This window comes from Narcine bancroftii, chromosome 2 (assembly GCF_036971445.1).
Source record: "Narcine bancroftii isolate sNarBan1 chromosome 2, sNarBan1.hap1, whole genome shotgun sequence".
NCBI lineage: Eukaryota > Metazoa > Chordata > Chondrichthyes > Torpediniformes > Narcinidae > Narcine > Narcine bancroftii.
In genome coordinates this window covers 159,832,210-159,846,467 of record NC_091470.1, presented here as the reverse complement: position 1 = coordinate 159,846,467, position 14,258 = coordinate 159,832,210, and the positions used below count along the sequence as shown (strand labels likewise).

At 44.6% G+C, this 14,258-nt stretch overlaps 1 protein-coding gene across 5 annotated transcripts in view; it reads left to right on the top strand.

Moving 5' to 3' along the window:
• Positions 1-14,258, top strand: part of tmem51a (transmembrane protein 51a) — a 53,185-nt gene that overhangs the window by 34,114 nt on the left and 4,813 nt on the right. For 4 of the 5 annotated variants that reach the window (XM_069918964.1, XM_069918963.1, XM_069918965.1 and 1 more), the window contains exon 2: positions 8,857-9,299. In XM_069918964.1, coding sequence (XP_069775065.1) covers positions 8,980-9,299 — 320 coding nt within the window. In that variant the 5' untranslated portion in view covers positions 8,857-8,979. Of the gene's footprint in view, positions 1-1,637; positions 1,870-8,856; positions 9,300-14,258 lie in introns of those variants that run through there. The other variant, XM_069918967.1, reaches the window with a different exon arrangement.

The window sequence follows — 14,258 nt, the reverse complement described above, 5'->3', positions numbered from 1 at the left end:
AAGGTAGGTGTGACTAAGGGAGCATCTCATTGACCTCCTTCAGAAGTGAAATTTCCAAGGTAAAACTTCCCTCAACTGACTATCAGGTTTCAACCTGTCACTCAAGTACCTGGAGAGGCTTGTCAGTGCAGAAGATCAGTGATCATGATGTTTAGTTTATTTGTTCTGGGCTCCATCGAGTCCATGTATGCTCAAATATAACAAGTCTGGGAATTTAATGTTACAAAATCAGTAACTTGGGAAAAGCGCCCAGTGAAAAGCTTAAATGTGGATTTCGGAGGATAAAGATATTATGGAATGTATTGGTAAAATATTCTGAATTTAAATCCTATCCACAGAGCAATCCACAAGAAAAATAATATGCCGCTTGGATGATATCTCATTGATGATCACAAAGTTCTCTTGGGATTGCTTTAATGATAAAATGAAGGATAACTATTGATCAGGACTGGCGATACCACGGTCCGGCGGTTTAGAAGCTCTTGCGTGCCCCTGAGAGAACCGATAGGCCCTTGTTTTAATGTTTCACCCAACACAATAGCAATTCTTTAGTATTTCACTGGAATATCAGCAACATTTGTGCTTGTTTCAGGGTGGAGCTGTAATTCAGAAGTTTCAGACTCCACAACTGACTCCTGAGCCACACCAGGAGCTGCTCCAGTCCTGCTCATTTAATCGAAGGAAGAATATAACTGGAGGCGAGGAAACCAAAATCAGTAATCACAGGAGTCTTAAGTTAAAAATGTTAAAGAAGCTGGACCTGTTAATCAACTTGAACCCAACTGCCACAGTGCCCTACATTGACTAATATAACAAGATAAATGATACATTCTTTTCTCACCATAATTTAATGCCCTGCTAATACAAGTGCCTAATCTTTCATCTGGGATCGTTGGGACCAGACACCTGCAGTTGTTTGGAATCTGGTTTTCAGAATCATTTTAAAATGGCGGTCCCTTTAAGCCCACACACCCGAGTCACGCTGCCAACTCTCCCCTTCACCAGTTTGAGTCACGCTGCATCTCTCCCCTTCACCTTCCAGAATCACGTTGCCGTCTCTCCCCTTCACCTGCCTGAGTCATGCTGCCGTCTCTCCCCTTCACCTGCCTGAGTCACGCTGCCATCTCTCCCCTTCATCTGCCTGAGTCTCCTCCCTTCATGTGCCCAAGTTGCGCTGCTGTCACTCTTTCCTACCCCCCCTTTCACCCGCCTAAGTTGTGCTGCTGTCTCTACACCCCCCCTTCACCTCCCATTGCTGGACCTGCGCCAGGGGAACAGCCCCCTTCTCGATTCCCCTGCTGCACTGGTACAGTGGTTTCAGCTGCGTGGGGGATTATGGGTAACAACGACAACCATCTATTCCATGCTGAGCTGCCGCCAGGCTGACTGAAAGCACCATGACGCTAGACGGGCATCAGTATACAGCGATTCTGAGGCACTTATAAAGTAGCGGAACGACATGGCATATTCCAACATGAGTTGGGCGAAGGTCATGCTCAACGGGTAGGATACTTGTAAAATAATTATACCACTAATTAGCGATGTGGAACATGACGGGAAACATGGGAAATGAACAAGGGTTGCATCAGGTCATGCTTGGCGCCAAACTGCATCTTTGATGAGCAGATGTCTTCTACCCAAAAAGTGCCCGTTTTTGGAGGTTGCTGGTTTTCGGAATCCCAGATAAAAGGATCAGCATCTGGTATAACAATAATAATTCAATCTTTTCTCAACAAACCTACTTCACCGTGACTTAATGCCCACTGGAATTGGCTGATGCCCGTTTGCACTTTCTCCCTGGCGTCAAAAAAAGAAGGGTGGTCCAGGGTGTGAAGAGATGGAGAAGGGAGCACGTTTGAAATCTGATGAGTATGGTTTTTTTAATTGTATTTTAAATGCTCCCAAACCCACTTTCTGCAAACAACTGGGTGTTTCTTTCGATCAAACACATTCTTTTAATGAATGATGAGAAATGTTCCCAGTCATGAGTTGTGCGTTATATGCCCAGGCATGTGAATCACTCAAGGTTCTCCCTCCAAATCTAACTTCCTGAAAGATTGTACATGAAGTGTATTTGCCTGCTCTGTTCTTTAAGATGCTGTATTTCTTATAACCATATAACAATTACAGTACAGAAACAGGCCAAATCGGCCCTTCTAGTCCACATCGATTTAAGTGAAACTCCTCTAGTCCCACCTACCTGCTCCTTGTCCATAACCCTCCAATCCCCTCACATCCATGCACTCATCCAACCTTCTCTTAAATCACAAAATTGACCCTGCTGCAACCACCTCTTCCACTCAGCCACCACTCTCTGAGTGAAGAAGCTCCCTCTCATGTTAATTCTAAACTTTTGCCCCCTAACCCTTAACTTATGACCCCCTCGCTCCAATCTCATCTACCCTCAAGGGGAACAGCCTATTCACATTTACTCTATTTATCCCCCTCATAATTTTATACACCTCTATCAAATCCCCTCAACCTTCTACCAATGAATAAAGACTCAATCTACTCAATCTTTCTCCATATTCTAAATCCTGCAATCCAGGCAACAATTTAGTAAATCTTCTCTGCACACTCTCTACCTGATTGATAACTTAACCGCATTGTTTCTCTGTAAACACGTACAAGTCAAATTAGCCCAAAAGACTGGTCTTTTTTAAAAATTATGTATTTGCTGCTTCATCTCTCCCTTATTCTGAGTAAGGCAAAGCATTATTTTGGATTTCTGGTGAGTTAGTAACCATCTGGACAGGGAGCATGTACATCATTCTACCCTCAGTCGAATTGCTTCTAACTGGCAGAAGTATTCCTTTTAAACGTCTTTGGCTGGATTGGCTCACCATCTGGGTAAAAAAAGCAGAAGGAAACAACTGATATATTTTTTAAGAAAGCTATCAGTGTCAACAAACTGGCCCTTTTTGAATCAAACCTCACATAAATAGCTGCAGTGCAATATTTCCTCCTTCCCTGATACATGCCTTGAATACAAGCCATATCACCGTTTCCCACCACGCAGAGCCACATATTCTCCACATCTGTCAAGAAGCAAAAATTGGGGGAAAAAGTTCTTTCATGCACAAATTCTGTGAGAAATGTTATTCCATACCTCAAGTTTCCGGGTAGTGATTGACAAATTCTCGAAAGCAGCCATTCTCACCTGGCCCCTCCACCCCACCGGGGGCCACAGCACATTGTAGTAAAAGCCTTGTTTACGTTTCACCTTGTGCAACTGATGTTTACGTTTTTTATGTAGTCGGTAGGAGAGAAGTACCGAAGAAACCAATTCAACTCGACTGCTTCACTTTGAGCAGAGTTCTGAGTGGGGGGGGCACAGGTGAAAAGGAAGTTTGAGAATGGCAGCTCTAAGGGTGCATTTCTGTAACCCCAACAACCGAAATCCGGGGGTGGGTGGGGTTACCTGTAAACAGAACGTGCAAGTGAACTCGGAGGAGTGAAAGTTTTGAAAGATTCTGCTGGAAAGCAGGGTATAAATGTACAACTAAAGCTAAATCGTACACTACCCATCAAAATCAATTCAGGGGATAAAATACACGCTGATTTCGGATGAGAGATAAAGTATGAACATTGTGGTAAATTTGTGACCTGCTCTAACCAGGGAAAGGTGCAAACAAGGCCTTGCAACAAGAGTTCTTGCAGATCACCACCTTGAGTTGAGGAAAACTGTAGCAAAAGTACTTGATGTAATTTCTTTTACACTCTGGGATCTTTTGTCATAGTGCCAGCATCTGGGGTTCAAATCTGGCGCTGTCTGTAAGGAGTTTGTACGTCCCTGCGTGGGCTTTCCCCGGGTGCTCCGGTTTGCTCCCGCCCTTCAAAAAGAAAAAAGAACCGGGGTTGTAGGTCATTTGGATGTGATTGGGTGACACGGGCTTGTGGGTTGACAGGGCCTGTATGTCTAAATTTAAAATTTCTGTGTGATTGAACAGGATTGTAAGGTTGCATTCTCTCAAAGATGGAGGCAATTATATAGAATTTTTTTTCCAAGAAAATTTGCAGCACCTGACATCTGTTCATGTATGTGACAGTCAGTATAACAGGATGAGGAAATTTGGAATCAAGTCCCTATCTGAAATCTGCGCATGGATCTGACACGATACAAATCTCCTTAGCACTGCCCCATCACAGAGCCCAGGTCACATGCATATCCCGTGGATGGAAAGTGAATTCTGTGTTTGTACGCTAACTATATTGTAATGTTTCTTGAGAGAAAACAGTGTCAGAACTGAGACAAGAGGCCTCGAATATGTTTGTAAGATGGTTAAATTGATAAAAGTTTCATCTTCAGTCATAGGCTTTAGTGCTGTAAGATTAAAAGTCGGCATTTTAATGGTGAAACCCCCACATTATAGCCATCTAGTTTTTTTTAAAAAGACGATTTTACCTTTTATGCTGTTATGGCAGATCCCACAGTCCTTTTATCCTTAGCTGGGTCGGGAGCTGGCTTCCAGAGCTGAGGGAGGCAGGGTGAGTGATGTAGTGCCGCCAGCCACCATGACATCAAATATACACGCCGAGAAGGGAAAACAGCCTATACTCAACAATGGCCATTGAAGAGCGGGTAAGAGTGCTAGAGGAGATCTGTGCAAGCCACCTTAGGACTCAGTCAGATCTCCTGCCCAACATAATAAAGTGCTGACTATCAAGGCAGTTAGCCTTGCTCACCCCAGGAAGTCCAGTCCAGAAAGACTCTTGGAGCTGTAACGTGGACAAATCTGTGCATTTAAAAGGAAGCCTTTCGTGTGGAAATAATGAAATGGCTGCAAAGAGAATGTTGGCCAAACGTATGAAATGACGAAGGACAGCCACTAGTTGAAACCAGTGGTGCAGTTAGCGCAACACTGTTACAGAGCGGGCGACCTTGGTTCGAGTCCATTGCCGTCTGTAAGGAGTTTGTATGCTCTCCCCATGTCTCCGAGTGCTACAGTTTCCTCCCATTCTTCATAAGATTGGAGGTGGAGGGGACGTCATAGGTCAATTAGGGGGCATGGGCTCATGAGCCGGAAGAGCCTGTTTCCATTCTGTATGTCTGTGCCAATTCTGCACTTCTCTCCTGATGAATGGCCTTTGTGTTAGAAAAAGCTATTAAACCAAATGTGAAAGACGTTGAGTTAGGTCAGCAGTCAATACAGCTGCCTGTTGATATTTGCATCTACTGTATGTATTTTTGTGCTGTATTTTCCCTGGGGTGTGTTGCAACTTGATGCTGGTGTTGAGCAGATTAATATTGCTGTAGATCTACTAAATCTGCTTGCAATATAACCATATAACCATTTACGGCACGGAATCAGGGCATGTCGGCCCTTTGAATCCGCATCGGTTCACTTGAACAACTCCACTAGCTCAACCCTCCTCCGCCCATAACCCTCCAACCCCCTCACCTCCATATACACATGTTAAAGGATTCTAGAACATAAACATTCAGTTCCATCTAAGACATTCTACTAGCAATAGTATAGGAGTCCAATCACTGGAAGAGCCTACTTCAAATTTTGGTAAATATATCTTGGTTAGACTGAGCTAAACAGAGGCTGGGGATTGCAGACTGGATGTGTTGGTGGTGGTGGAGATACGGGAGGGTGGTGGTGCTAAGGGTCAGGCATAGGAGAGTTTTAAGTTTGAAACTCAAATAAAAACTGCAGACGTTGGAAATCTGAAGTAAAAGTTTAGGAAGGAGAAGCGGAGGACCAGTGAGGGGCTCTGTGGCTGAAGGACGCACAGGCAGCAGGCCGTTGGTGACTTGAGGCGAGGATCCCATTTAGATTGCGGGGCGCTGGCAACTGCGATCGAATGACTCATACCCGATCATGTTGGAGGCTTGTATCTGGAGCTTGGATCACCAACAGTTTGGTCTGGAGTTTGTGTGGCTGCAGGCACACTGGAGGCGAATCCACAGACACTAAGTGATGACCTTTTGCTTCTCTTTCTCTGACTGTAAGGGGTGGCAGGAAATTCCTACTGTTGGCGAATCTTTGCCTGCCTAATAGCAACTTCATGTAATATTACACCTGTTTTATTATATGACAATAAAATAATCTTGAATCTATCAGGTACAGTTGTATCTAAAGCTAAACTGCACTGGTTAAAAATCCTCTGCAGAACTAAATTTTAGTTTCAGTGCCTTGTGGCTGCACCTTCCGACTAAAGGGAGAAAAGGTAATTGGTTGTAAAAGCATCTCTTGGGTTTGGTGATCTGGTGATCACAGTGTTTTCTCATTCTGGATTTGGAGCAGAAATATTGTCAGTTAGGCTTATTTATTCTTGTGTTTTCTTGCACTTGCACGTGACGTGAAGAATGAGTGTTGCTAAATAAATGGGACCCAACATTATCAGACAGATGTTTTCGCTGTAAGAAGGAAATGGGAACAACAGTACATGCAATTTGGGCATGTGAGAAAGTGGAAAAGTTTTGGGAAGATCTAAACCAGGTATTAAATAAAATCACAAAAAGCAACATACCAAAATATCCAGAGATCTTTCTTCTAAGTAATATAAGAAGTAAAGAATTAGGTCTCAAACTGGATGAAGCGCAAAAAAGATTTATTATGATAGCCTTAGCTGTAGCAAAAAAATGTATAATGTCAACTTGGAAATCAGAAGAGAGCCTGAGAATACAGCAATGGTACATAGAAATGAATAAATGTATTCCATTGGAAAAAATAACATAATTTAAGAAATAACATCACAGTATTCAAACAAATTTGAGAACCGTACATGGAACACAACAGAGAAGTCCAACCGCGGACCTCCACCCCCTAAAATGACAGAAGGAGAAGATGACGAAATGAACTGTGTAAAAGCAGAAGACACAATTTTCTTGTTTATTTTCATTGTGTGATGACATTGTTTAATGGGTTTAATGTATCGTATATGTTAGTGGTGGGGGTGGGAAGGAGGGAGGGAAGGGAGGGGGGATAAAGGGGAGAAAATGTATATTCAAGAGGGAAATGTTTGTGTGTATTTTGGTCAATATGGTTCATAGTGTGAAAAATAAAAAAATATTAAAAATAAGAAACATAAACACTCACAAAAAGTCCAAGATCTCCATAAATGAACTGCCAGACAGGAGTCTGAAGCCGATAAACTTCCATTATATCCTGGTCTTTCATTGGAGGAATCTGCCCATCAGAAGAGCCTATCAGGGCCTGGCAGAATGGGTCAGATGTGGGCCGGTGATCGAATCGTCTGGAAAGAACATGATGCCAAGACAAGAAAAGTGAGATAGAGCAGGAATCGCATCACAAATCTATACAAGAACACTTCATATCCATGACCCACATCTGGTGGTGTGACGGGAACCATCTCGTCGCCCATGTAATAAAGATGATCTGACAAACAGCCGCCAAGTTATTTACCTGCAGAATGAGAGTTTCCAGTGACTGTAATCATTTGATTGGTGATGCAAAAATATAGAATATGGGCATTTAAAAAGGAGGTTTAAAAAAAGCTTTTGTTAATTAAGAGAAATTTATTGCGAAATACGTACGATTTGCCTCAAAACTGGTTGAGATCGTCTTGGCTTTAAGTGTACAATGTGATTCATTTTTAACAAATTAACCATTACTTCCAGGATTATCTTACCCCAATTATGTAGCATATTATTTCTTGTCTTGCATGCTACTGGTCACATTGAGTCTTCGTAAGATCACATCTAGAATATTCTGCACAGAACCTGGCTTGCTTATCCAATGAAGGATTTACTTGCGTGACAGAGTATTTAGAGGTGGCTTAGAAAGATTGTTAGAGCAGGTTGCACACAAACATTTTAAAACACAAAATTTTTCCAGGACTTTTCCAGAATGCTTTTTGCAAAATATGCACAAAGTAGCAACATACAGTAGTTTGCCTGGGAGAGCATTTGATCTTTGCAGGCAGATGAGAACAGCTTTGCTCTCAGAGAGGGAGGGAGCTGAGAGAAAGATAGAGAAATCAGTTCCAGAGAGACAAGCTGGCAAACTTTGGAAGATGGCCTGGTCAAAGGAGAAGACTGGCAGTCTGAAAGGTGACTTTGAAGGGGGCAAGTTTCGTCAGCAAGACTGATTGGAAAGGAATCAGTTGCGGATGTCCTGGAAAAGGAATCACTCTCTCTCTCTGAGAATCAGCAAGAACCCTCCTGAGTGGTAACCATTTGCCTGTTAAGCACCAAAGCCTGGTTTACTTTATTAATGCAAACTTCTGTGCACAGTCCAAGAATTGCCTGCAACCAGTGAGATTGGACTGTGATCCAAAGAACTTTTCTAAGCCTGCACCTGCACTTAGTATTGGGGGGGGGGGGGGGGAATTAAGTATGTTAAGTTGGTAGCAATAAGTTAAAGTTTAATTCTGTTCTCTTGTTCAAATATAATTAAAAACTACTTTTGTTTGGGTGTTGCTTCCTGATCTTGCATGAGACGCAAACCTTAAAACAAAAAAAAATTCTGATCCTTCAAGTGATCCCTTGAAGCTTTGCCTCATGGTCTCACCCAACAGCCCCCAAAAAGCAAATTCTCTGCGTGGTTCATATTGTTTGCTGTTTGAACCGGAGTATTTTCTCCTTGGGGAAAGAAGCCTCGAATTCCCTTCCAAACCTCTCGTCACTTTCCACTCACTTAAAATCTCCTTGGATTAAGCACGCCCGATTGCCTGCCCTGAGTCATCTCTGGCAATGACAATTTTGCCTTCTGTGACGCACCTCAGATGTTTTTTGCTCAGTTAAATTTGTCTATAAATGCAAATGAAAATTATTCGCCTACATATGGAGTTGGCATTGCTAAAAGTAATTAAGACTGATATTGTAAAGGATGCTGGATAATTGCAACTTTATTTACTAACCTGTCTTTCCTTTTTTTTTTACAGGTTCAATTATGAGTTGTGGAATTGAAGTAAATCTCTGGATGCATTTATCACTGGTGAAGTGGCTATCTTTGGAATGAGGCAAGGTTGGCACAGGACGGGGTGAGATCAAGTACTCAAGGGCCCATGGCCTCTGAAAGTTCGAGTGGCATACAATATGCTCTCACTGCCCTGGGTGTTGGCATGCTTGCACTGGGAATCCTCATGATGGTCTGGAGTGTTGTGCCAGGATTTGGCAAGGAAAATGGAATGCAAGATGGAAACAGCAGCTCACCGACCGCTGAAGGATCCAAGCACAAAGTGTCCCAGGTGTCATACATATTGTGTGCCGGAGGGGTATTCCTGCTTCTGGTCGCAATCTGCCTGAGCGTGCGTGATAAGAAGAGGAGGAGGACGCACGAGGAGGTGGTAAACGTGCAGTCGGAAGCGACCATGTCACCTGAGCGGTCAGTAGAACAGTTTGTTTTTGCTTAACATACTTAAACAGCACCCTGCTCGCCACCTGCTCTCTGCAGACCTGAAGGTCCTGCATCTTGAAGTAGTCATGCACCACCTACAATCCCTATACTGTCCCCTACCATCTGAAACAAAAGGATACCAATAGTTATTCTCCCACTGGGGCCATGCCCTCTCCTCATCTGTTCCAGTGACTGGTCAGTAGTGAAAAGGAGAAAATATCCATTCTCAATTTCAACCCCATTTCCCCCCCCCACCCCCCACAAGCCGCCACATGGGTGAGTGGGCAGCTGTGGTTCTCCAAACAGAACCCACAAACTCAGCATGTTGTTGCTAGAAACCTGGTATCTGTGCAATGTGTTCAGAAATTTTTAAAATAATAATTCTGAGGCCATTTGGAGAGCAAAGGGGGTTCTAGATGGGCAAAGAGAAGAGAGCAAGTGAGATGAGTTAAAAAGATTGCAGGGCTGGAAGAGAATAAGTGATGCCAGTCAATGGTTTCCAAAGTCCTCGTGCCTCTGTGAAATGCATGTATTGCATCGGAACATAAGAAATAGGAGCAGGAGACGGCCATCCGTCCCGTCGAGCCTGCTTCGCCATTCAATGTGATCATGGCTGATCTGATGATAGCTCATCTCCACCTACCTCCCTTTTCCCCATAATCCTTTAATTCCCCAACTATGTAAAAATCTATGCTACTTTGTCTTAAATATATTTACTGAGGTCGCCTCCACTGCTTCAATGGGCAGCAGATTCCAGAGATTCACCACCCTCTGGGAAAAGCAGTTCCTCCTCATTTCCATCCTAAATCTTGAGGCTATGTCCCCTGGTTCTCGTCTCCCCCAACAATGGAAACAACATACCTAGCGCGAACATTTATACCTTTCATAATTTTATATGTTTCTACAGGATCCCCTCTCACTCTTCTAAATTCTAGTGAGTACAGTCCCAGATGACTTGAGCTCATTTCATAGGCTAAACCCCTCATCCCTGGGATCAACCTGGTGAACCTCTTCTGGACCACCTCCAAAGCCAGTGCATCCTTCCTCAAGGAAGAAGACCAGAATTGCTCCAGATGAGGCCTCACCAGTACCTTGTACAGTTGCAGTAGAACCTCCCTACTCCTTAAGTTCAATCCCTCTAGGCCAGGGGAGTCAAACTCAAATTCACGGAGGGCCAAAATTAAAAGCTTGGACTAAGTCGAGGGCCGAACTAAATATTTATTGAAAATTTTCAACAACATCTGCATGTTTTCTCTTCTTTCAACATATGTAATGTTAAACTTTAGGATATAACTTTAGGAGGATAATGTTACAGGTCAGGAGTAGGTAGCTCAAGTTCACCCTTTGCTTGACCTGAGGGAAACATATTTGGTCCCTGTGGAGATGTAGTCAGCATTCACAGGCTGTGTCCATTTTGGCCTGCATCAGGACTCAGCATTTCCTGCTCACTCCTCAGGCTCTAGGCCTCTATTCACCCTCGACCCACCATCCCTCTTCCTGACCAGTCCTTTACCCAACCTCTACTCACCCCTCACTCCACTCACTCTGCCTCTACCCACCCCATCCTATACACGCCCCTCTACTGCCTCTCCCTCAACCTGTTCCTCCCTCTACCCATCTCTCACCCTCTAATCACCCCTCCCCTACTCGCCCTGCCCCTCCCCTTTTACCTCTTCCCTATCCACCCCTCCTTCTACGGTGCCCCTCGCACCACCATAACTTCCCCTGCCCATTACTCCTCACCTACACCCTCCGCCCACCCCTGCTTACCCACCCACTCAGGCCCAGCACGCTGCCGATCAGCCTTTGTGGACAGCCACCATCTCTCTCTCAGAATCAGCCGTCCCTGGGGTCCGCGTGGGTGCAAGCGCTGAAGGCCGTGGCGACTGGGAGAAGTGCGCTCGCGTTGTGGAAGGGCCATCCGGTGCCAGTCGTGCGGGGCTCGCGCTGCCCGGGGGCCGTGCGCAGCCTGCCATGTCCGTCGCGCCGACAGGCAATCACAGGCACTCGCCCATCCGCCGCACCGCTCGACAGGTGGGAGAAGTGACTGGTTGTGCGGGGAGCCTTCCAACTGGCTTGCCGGCTGATGACAGCGACAGACTTCTCGTGTTACAATTTCTCGTGTTACAATGGGGAAGGATGTGCAATGAAGGGGGAGGATGGTGGGGGTGACATTACCAAAAAACAGCATCGGCTCTCGCTGCAGGGCTGGCCACCTCTAATACATTTTTGAAATGATCTTGCTGGCCAAATATAATTATATCGGGCCAGAATTTGACATGTGTGCTCCAGGCCAACATTCCATTTGCCTTCTTGACAACCTGTGGCACCTGAAAAAACAGATCCTTCAGCCAATTGAGTCTGTGTCAACCATCAACCACCAATTCATACTTTTCTTTTCTTTCTTTGGCTTGGCTTCGCGGACGAAGATTTATGGAGGGGTAATGTCCACGTCAGCTGCAGGCTCGTTTGTGGCTGACAAGTCCGATGTGGGACAGGCAGACACGGTTGCAGTGGTTGCAAGGGAAAATTGGTTGGTTGGGGTTGGGTGTTGGGTTTTTCCTCCTTTGTCTTTTGTCAGTGAGGTGGGCTCTGCGGTCTTCTTCAAAGGAGGTTGCTGCCCGCCGAACTGTGAGGCGCCAAGATGCACAGTTTGAGGCGATATCAGCCCACTGGCGGTGGTCAATGTGGCAGGCACCAAGAGATTTCTTTAGGCAGTCCTTGTACCTCTTCTTTGGTGCACCTCTGTCACGGTGGCCAGTGGAGAGCTCGCCATATAACACGATCTTGGGAAGGCGATGGTCCTCCATTCTGGAGACGTGACCCATCCAGCGCAGCTGGATCTTCAGCAGCGTGGACTCGATGCTGTCGACCTCTGCCATCTCGAGTACTTCGATGTTAGGGATGAAGTCGCTCCAATGAATGTTGAGGGTGGAGCGGAGACAACGCTGGTGGAAGCGTTCTAGGAGCCGTAGGTGATGGCGGAAGAGGACCCACGATTCGGAGCCGAACAAGAGTGTGGGTATGACAACGGCTCTGTATACGCTAATCTTTGTGAGGTTTTTCAGTTGGTTGTTTTTCCAGACTCTTTTGTGTAGTCTTCCAAAGGCGCTATTTGCCTAATTCTACATTAATCCCACTTGTAATGCTCCCTACAGTTCTATAGTTTTACCCACCAGACAAGGGTTTCCTTCTTGTGCAAATGACTTGCTGCACCTTTTTAAGGAGGTAATGCTCTCGGGCCTTGCACTCTCCAGTGAAAAGTACTTGTATGGAATCTGGATGGGTATCATTGGGATCAATTCCATCTTTTGTCCTCCTCTTCCAATGCTCATCCCACACAAGAGAACGCCCTGTGATTTCTCTGCAGGTAGGAGTAATTGTGTTTCCTTGCACACTTGTATATTTGTCTTTGAGAATTTTTGGAGGAGATGCCTTAATGTGTAGTCAGTGTAAAAGGTAACCAAAGGTTAGTAAGGCAGGGACTCCTCAACTTACAACCATAATTGGGACAGAAGGATTAGTCATATCTCAAAATGGACCTCGGTCAGAATTTTATCCACACGTGTGGAGTACTGAAGTCTTAAAGCAAACTTTTTAATCAAATGTTGTATTGGACAAACTGTAACAGGGATACAGAGCATGTAAGAGCCAAAATACGCATACTTGCCTTGTCCAGGGGTCCATAGGCTGGGCACGGCCATCTTGATTCCTTTGCGCGCGGGTCTTCGGTTGGCACATGCGTGAAAGTTAAGGCTACGAATTCAATATTGTCAAGTCACTTAAATCTCGCAGTTGCGCCAACCGAACTCCAATATGCGAACCCACCTTGCATGCGCCAACCAAAGAATTGTGCGTGTGCACAGGAATCAAGATGACCACCCCCAGCCTATGGACTCTGGGACACTGACTAACAAAGTAAGTATGCACATTTTGGCTCCTACATGCCCTGTTATAGTTTGTCAAATACAACATAAACTGTGTAAATTTTACATATTTTTAAAAAATTCATTCCTATGTGTGGATAGACGCAAGTCACATGGTTCACAAGTCGGAGAGTACCTGTAGTCAGAGTCTGCATTGGAAGAGAACATACTTATAATTTGTCTCCTACTGTTTCTGCCTGATCTAGTTTGATCTTGCTTCCCCCCCCACACAATGTCATAAGTCCCAGAAGAAGGTTGTCAGAGCCCTCAAACAACCGACAAAGCTTTGGGCTACTGTAATCTGTAGTGATTGTGCACTTGTAAAATACAAATTGGATGAGATTTCAGAAGCAGGACAGGGGAACCTTTCAGGATAAGGGTATCCATGCTTGTAATGAAACCTCACACAACCATTCCACCACCCTGTTTAACTGCCTGACACCATTTCAGAATGAATTTGTTGAATCATTGATGGACGATTTAAACCACAAATAAGACGTGATCCTTTCAGCTATCCCAGAGCCTATAAATCCCATTTGCTACTGCACGTCGAGTAGTAATTGGCAAAAGGGCCGACATCTATACTCTGCAAGCTGGAACATTCTGTAACCCTGCTGGCCAGAGTATGTAAGCCTGCCACCTTGTGGAGTGCTTTGTGGATGATTATTTCATCTCCATTTTACTGTGAGGCTGCAGGCGCAGAGGGCAAAGGATGAGGGACCGAGATTCTTGGTTCACAAGTCCAGATGTCTGAGTTGATAAAGTAAGAGTGGAATCTGGAATTTACTGGTCTATACAATTCTGTACCATAGTTGAATGATATAATCAACCACTGAGTTTGTCTCAGATATTAATTGACTTTTACTTCATCATATTTTGTACTTCATCACTTTGTAAATCTAACCAACCTTTTGAAGCTATCCTCTCTCTCTCTCTCTCTCTCTCTCTCTCTCTCTCTCGAACATATTCTCTATGGTCTGGGGCCATTATTAATTGTTCTGGCTTCTAATTCTGCAAATTT